The sequence below is a fragment of the Mus caroli genome, chromosome 13 (genome assembly GCF_900094665.2).
Source record: "Mus caroli chromosome 13, CAROLI_EIJ_v1.1, whole genome shotgun sequence".
Classification (NCBI taxonomy): domain Eukaryota; kingdom Metazoa; phylum Chordata; class Mammalia; order Rodentia; family Muridae; genus Mus; species Mus caroli.
In genome coordinates, this window is record NC_034582.1 from 101,595,535 (window position 1) to 101,602,952 (window position 7,418).

The following is a 7,418-nucleotide window of genomic DNA, read 5'->3' on the forward strand; positions in this document are numbered from 1 at the left end:
ACCCATGGGTGACCTGTGATTGAAGTTAGAGTTAACCCATGGGTGACCTGTGATTGAAGTTAGAGTTAACCCGTGGGTGACCTGTGATTGAAGTTGGCCACAGTTGAGGGGATCTGAACACAAGCAGAGAGATTGCTTGTGAAATGGGCAAAGACTGTTTTTCCATGATGGAAATGAAGAGCAGAAAACGTAAGCAAGAATGACTGGCTGCATAAGAGACTGGGAGATTTCTGATTCATTGGCTTTTATTTTCTCTTTGAGCTAAAAGATCTGATCACCTGTTGTGATTGAGTAAGGATGTTTGTGAACAGTGGAGAGAGCTGGAAAGGTGGCAGGATATTGCAGACAGCTAGTTCGTGAGGAGACTCTGAACTGTGGGCTGGCAGTCCTTACTGTAGTCTATCCGCAGTGAATGCTCTTCTACTGAGACCAGTCTGCTAACTGCAGGGTTTCGCTGAGTAAAGCAGAGACTGACTGACCAAGAGTAAGCTGTGGGCAAGTCTGACTCAGGGTGTCTTGTAAATAAAGTAATATTAACAATACAGACATTGGGGCTGGAGAGATGGCTGAGCAGTTAAGAGCACTAACTGCTCCTCCAGAGGTCCTGAGTTCAATTTCCAGCAACCACATGGTGGCTCACAACCACCTGTAATGGGCATACCACCTTCTGTTGTGTCTGAAGATAACTACAGTGTACTCACATATATATAAAATAAATAAAATGCAGGCATCTTCATTACTTGCTAACTGCTTTGACACTACAATAGCAGAGATGTCTGACTGTCTTTGCTCATTGAAACTGCAGAAAAAGCTTGCCAGCCCTTTTGTACATCAGTGTGGCAGTAGACTAAAAAAAAAGAGAGATTTTATGGCTTTGGAGTAGAGGTCTTAACAAAGAGGATAGCAACAAACAGAGAGAGTGGTGTTGGATGTGTTGGACTTTACAGTCCAAGCTGGAGAAGAGAAGTGGACAGGAAGGAATGCTGGGATTTCAGGAGCTTGTAACAGAGTTCTAGGGTAGTTGGTGAAGAAAGCCCAAAGGAGATAGTGTGGTTACAGATAGCTCTCATTTATGATGTCAAGGGCATTTGATTGGCATCATGGGATGAAAACTGAGGCTGGGTGGCTCTGAGAGACAGAGCTAGCTAGCTCATTGCTGGAGATGCTAACCTGCTAGAGAGGAATGGTAAGCCAGAGGCTTGCTTGTCTTGCCTTAACTTCTGGGATTTGTCATGTTTTAGATGATAAATTGCTGTCAGTCAATTAAGAATATGTTTAAGATGTGGGAAGGAGAATTCTTGCTTTGGCTTTTATGGTTTTTTTTGGGTTTTGTTTTATTTTGTTTTTGATTGTCTCTCGATTAACAGGCTGCAGATGTGTTTAATTTTGAGGAAACAGTTTACAGTCATCACATGTCCCCAGCAGCCACCAAGCACTGTCTGGTAGCAGGTGAGAGCACATCCTTTGCCTTTTAGCTTATGGAAAACTCCCATTTTAGAGTGAGTTATGCTAACCCAGAAAAACCTTAGCCCAGGTAAAGATTACTTTCAACACTGGATCCTAGGGTAGGCCCAGCACTTGCTAATGGCTGGGATCCAAAGACTGGGAGAGGATCAGTTCTCTCCCCTTTCTTCTTTCCTTTTGCTTTGCTCTTTCAGAGAGCCTGTGTCTGTTCTCAGAGGAATCCTTTTAAATCACTTATCTTTCAGGTATTTTTCTATGAACAAAATATGGCAACTTGGCCTGGCGCGATTCCTCAGTTGGGTAGGGCTGTTTGCTGCCAAGCTTGGTACCTAGAACGTGATTCCTGGAACACACATGGTAGGACAGACAGACTGACTCCAGCAAGTTGTCCTCTGCTCTCAGCACGTCCTCTCTCTCTCTCTCTCTCTCTCTCTCTCTCTCTCTCTCTCTCTCTCACACACACACACACACACACACTACATAAATGTATTTTTTTAAATTTGATACTTTTTCCTATTCAGCACATAAAAGGAAAACTTCTTTCTCTTTAATATTGTTATGGAAAGCAAATAGGATTTTATATGAATCCTGCAATAACAACAAAACATTCATGTATAAAGAAAAACTGTTAACCTAATATTAGGTGTCTGGTCCCAGGACTCCATTAGTCCTGAGTACTGCGTGAACCACCTGGCCTGAGTTTTCATCCCACAGCTGGACATCAAGCAGCTGCTTCATCTCTAAGAGCCAGACACTAACTGATCCTCTAGTTGCTAGGATGCTGTTTCTACCAATTGGAGGGATAGCAATAGCATTAACTTGGGGAAACTGCTGTTGAACTTGAATGGTTTCATGTGATAACATGGCAAAGAACAATACATACTTGGAATGCTGATGGAGGCTCCCCTGTGATACTTACTGTAGTCACTTCTCAGTGTCTCTGCACAGACTGTTGTGTTGTAAGATGAGAACAGGCAGTGGAGCCCAGGTCTCCTGTGAGTGCAGTGCAGGCACAGGCCCATGTCTCGGGCATAGCCAGCAGAGGCAGACGGTTTGCTTGTTTGTAAGTGTATGATGGCATGCCTTTCTAGTTCTGTATAGCCAGCAGAGGCAGACGGTTGGCTTGTTTGTAAGTGTATGATGGCATGCCTTTCTAGTTTTGTATAGGCTATATAGCTGAAAATGCTGTGATTATTAGTGGTCATTTGCTGAGACCTTTTTTATAATGTATAATAATATTATATAAAAACTTTTCCTTTTCTTTTTTTTGTCTTTAACAGTTGGAACAAGAGGACCCAAGGTACAACTTTGTGACTTAAAGTCTGGATCCTGTTCTCACATTCTACAGGGTATTTTTTTCTTTTTTTAAATAAGGAACAACTACTACTTTGAGTAAACAGTAAAGTGTTTAGTAAGAAGAAGCGTTGCTAACAATGCGTTCTTTGTAAATGGCATGACTGGTGCGTTCTGTGCTAGTTGTCAAGTCAACAGAGAAATCAAGGTCCTTCTGTGCGTTAGTCTTGTAAAACTGCGCTGTTGAGACTTTTCTTTCTTTTTTTTTTTTTCAAAGTATACTGTAGCTGTCTTCAGACACTCCAGAAGAGGGAGTCAGATCTTGTTGCAGATGGTTGTGAGCCACCATGTGGTTGCTGGGATTTGAACTCTGGACCTTCAGAAGAGCAGTCGGGTGCTCTTACCCACTGAGCCATCTCACCAGCCCTTTTTTGATTTTTTGAGACAGGGTTTCTCTGTGTAGCCCTGGCTGTCTTGGCACTCACTTTGTAGACCAGGCTGGCCTCGAACTCAGAAATCCGCCTGCCTCTGCCTCCCGAGTGCTGGGATTAAAGGCGTGCACCACCAAGCCCGAGACTTTTCTATGAGCAGTGACTGCAGGGGGAACTCAGAGGGAAGATAGAAAATGCAGCTCGGAGCCCAGCAGTGACTACTGCAAGGGGAGCTCAGAGGAACTCAGAGGCAGGGGAAATAGGAAATGCAGCTCGGAGCCCCGGCTGTTTCTACATGAAAACCATTAAACAAGGAAAGAGACTTGGGTCATGAAGAGTGTGGCTATCGAGGAAGCTCTTCTCAGTACAGATAGGTTAGGAAGAAAGTGAAGCCGTGCTCTGGGGAAGGACATTAATGTAAATAACTTCATTAACTGTTATCCGGACTGTTTCATCTAATTCTAAACAATGTCATGTTAGAATGGAATGCAGAAATGCACATTTTTATCCGTCTCTGAGAAACATAATAAATATACCAGTAAAACTTGATGGAATGAGTACCCTTTTTTTAAAGGTTTATTTAATAATTTAATGTATATGAGCATTTCCCTGCATGTATGTACGTGCACCACAAGTGTGCCTGGTTCCCTCCGAGGTCAGAAGAGGGTGTCAGCTTCACTGGGACTGGAGTTAGAGTTTTGAACTGCCTTGTGGTTGCTGGGAATCGAACCCCAGTCCTCTGCAAGAAAAACAAGGCTCTTAACCATTGACCAATCCTGCAGCCCAGTGGGTAGCATTTTTGATATCATTATCATCAATAATTTCAGTTGATTAAAAAGCTAGGCAGATGAAATGGAACGATTCTGATTTGAATAGTTCCATTAGGTAAAACTATTCTATGAATTTGTCATCTCAGTCTTTTTTTTTAATATTTATTTATTTATTATATGTAAGTATACTGTAGCTGTCTTCAGACACTCCAGAAGAGGGCGTCAGATCTCGTTATGAATGGTTGTGAGCCACCATGTGGTGGCTGGGATTTGAACTCAGGACGTTCGGAAGAGCAGTCGGTGCTCTTAACCGCTGAGCCATCTCTCTAGCCCCTGTCATCTCAGTATTTTAGAAACAACTGTTTTCAGTTAAGCTTTTTCTTTTTTTCTGTTACAATTTTATAAGAAACCATAAAATATTCTTATTTCTTTAAAATACTTAATTTTTATTGCTGTGTATTACACCTCAGTGATGTGGACTGCTTTATCCAAAGTAGTAATTGTATTTTTTCCAAAGCAGAAGCCATTCAGGTCCTTTTACATTAAAAGTCTTTGATTAAAAACTTCCCAGAAACCTCACATCAGTCTTTAAACAAAGACACTGCAAGTTTAAGACATGATCATATCCATTCACTACATTTTATGCTTTCTGTTTTCTGAGTCAGGCAAAATTATTGCCGTCCTACTCTGTTTTGTTTTGTTTTGTTTTGTAAATACTTCATTCACTTGTGCTTGCAGGTCACAGACAGGAAATATTGGCAGTTTCCTGGTCACCACGCCATGACTATATCTTGGCAACAGCAAGGTAAAGTGCAGTTTATTTGGTTTTACTCTTAGTATTAGTAATTAGAAGCAATTTGAGAGATTGCCTTTTCATAAGATACAGATTTTGTCATATATAGTTAGTACCTGAAAATGAAACATTAAGTAATAAATTTCAATTCAGATCAGTCAAGAAAATATCCTTTGCATCTTTTGTATGTGTGCAGGTGCACATGTATGAGTGTAAGCCAGCGGCTGACACTGGGGTTGTCGTCCTCCACTGGATTTATTCGGAAGCTCTCCACTGAGCCTTGAGCGCATCAGTTTAGGTAGGCGGCTGCCTTGTTCTCCTCTGCCCAGCTCTGGAGTTACAGAAGCACACAGCTGCAGCTGGCTTTTCAGGGAACCTGGGCTCAAGTCCACACCCTCGTGCTACAGGCTGCAGGCTCTATCTGTGAACTGTCTGCTCAGTGCCCTCCTTTGCATGATATCCATCTTGAAGGCATTCACAGTTCAGAGCCCAGAGAAAGCAAGAGACTCTCTAGTGACATGAATCAGCTCACAGGGCTAGTAACACAGTTGTGTTGTTTTCCTACATGGAAGCACAACAGTACACACTTACGAGTAGTTTCTTAACCCGGAATTTTTGTTCTGATATAAAGTACCCATCTATCCATTGATTGAGTTTGTTAGTATTTAATGGCTACTACCTGTTCCAAGTACTATATACTACAGACACAGGTTGATAGCAACTTCAGAAAGCAGACAGTCTACAGAAGATCACTACAGATCACTGCCTACAGAACAACTGAAATGCCTTAGTAGCAGTAGACCTTCAGGCACTAGTACAGGAAGAGAGCAGGACCGCTTGCTCTCCGTGAAGTTAAACAGTGTGTATGTGGTAGTGGTGTGTGTGTGGGGGGGTATGGATTGGAGGTGAGCTTGTAAAGATTCGGAATGATAGGCTATGGGAGAATGGCTAGTTAAGGTACATAGGACCACTGGACAGCTGTGCTCAGTTCAAGAAATAGACTACAGCTATACCCAGCCACAGAAATCTAAACATCACATGACACAGACAAAGGATTTATGTTGTATGTACCTCAACATATGGAAGGTGTGGAAGTCCTGCTAAAAGGAAAGAAAATCACATACACAAAAACCTGTCGGAGGGGTCAGTGACCCGAGGAGGTCAAAGTATGATTACTGAGGGACAGTGACAGTTGGATTGTAGGTATCAAAAGGCAAATAGGTCAGGCAAGATGGCAGGGGAAGATGCTGTCTGCCAAGCCTGCCAGAGAGGAGAGTTCAAGCTCACATAAGTAGTCCCCTGATACTTTTCCTTGCATTCTTGTACACACATGCACACGTATGTACCCAAACATACAAGTGCACATGTAGATAAATGTAAAATAGTTTTTAAAGAATATTCTTATAGTCTTTATAGAGACAGGATGGATTGAGTGAGTCTGACTGGGAGCACATGTTATTATCAGGGGATTTTTAGAGGAGAAATTGACACATGCTCTGTCTGTTCCTTTGTTATTTTACTTGAAAGAAAATGAAGTGTCTAGCTTCTAGAAGATTAAAGATGAATCTGACCACAAAGGAAATGAAAATAGATTGTCTTCACTATGTACCTTATTTTCAAACTTCTATAAAAAATTTAAAAAGAAAAACAAACTAAATAAATGTTTAAGCAATGAGATTCCTTAACTGCTTGATTTTCTAGATAGCAATTGAGAAATAACAGAAAGTGTGTCATAAGTAGTGTGATTTTATCCTTGAGTCTGATGAGAAAGATTACCTCTCTCTGCTACTGTTTTGGTATTTTCTGTATTGGTGAGTGGCCAGTATTGAATATTTGTTGAAAATAATACAGTACAACTGTAGGAATATATTTGTGCTAATAGAGTGAAATGTCTGTGGTCAAGTTGGCAAAGTAAAGAGTGGAATTATTATCGTAGCTACGTATGTCAATATACGACTTCTGTTTTCCCTCAGTGCTGACAGTAGAGTAAAATTATGGGATGTGAGAAGAGCGTCAGGATGCTTGCTTACTCTTGACCAGCATAATGGGAAGAAGTCACAAGCTGTTGAGTCAGGTAATGAAGACCACAATAAGATAGAAATACAGTAGTGCTTCTTACGGTGGGCTTTCTTTCCATTGAAATCAAATCATAAATATACATATTGACAAATTAAAAACTGATTTTTGTAAATGGCATTCACCAGAAATCAGTTTGTGAGTCAAATTTAATTATGGTTTTCTTTCTCCCAAGATACAAATAACTGGGGATTGTTTTTTCCTCCAGAGTTGCAAACGTAACTTCTGTGTAACTTGGTTTGCAAATATTTTTCCTTTAAAGCCAACTATGCAAATCCTATATTACACAGAAAGCTACAATAGATGAAAGAAATAATGATGTTTTGTCACCATAAAAACTGCAAGTTGTGATATTGCAGCTGGGCTGTGTTTCGGAGGGATTTAACCCCTGGGTAGTAGCACTCGCTTCATCTGGACTAGAAGTGTATCAGGGTACAGCGGGGAGCTCCCTCTGCTTTCTTAGTGGTGGGATTCCAGGCAGGCACTGCCATTACAGATGTTTAATTTGACAAATGATTTCTAGTTTGGAGGGAACTATATAGAAGGGTCAAAGGTGTTTAAAGTTCTGGTATTGAACTGTACAGTTAATTT

The 7,418-nt window shown here is 41.1% G+C and overlaps 1 protein-coding gene across 2 annotated transcripts in view; it reads left to right on the forward strand.

Annotated features, from left to right (window-relative positions):
• Positions 1 to 7,418, forward strand: part of Ercc8 (ERCC excision repair 8, CSA ubiquitin ligase complex subunit) — a 39,323-nt gene that overhangs the window by 13,066 nt on the left and 18,839 nt on the right. For both annotated transcript variants that reach the window (XM_029468475.1, XM_021180092.2), the window contains 4 exons: positions 1,368 to 1,449; positions 2,745 to 2,813; positions 4,697 to 4,763; positions 6,725 to 6,825. In XM_029468475.1, coding sequence (XP_029324335.1) covers positions 1,368 to 1,449; positions 2,745 to 2,813; positions 4,697 to 4,763; positions 6,725 to 6,825 — 319 coding nt within the window. The remainder of the gene's footprint in view (positions 1 to 1,367; positions 1,450 to 2,744; positions 2,814 to 4,696; positions 4,764 to 6,724; positions 6,826 to 7,418) is intronic.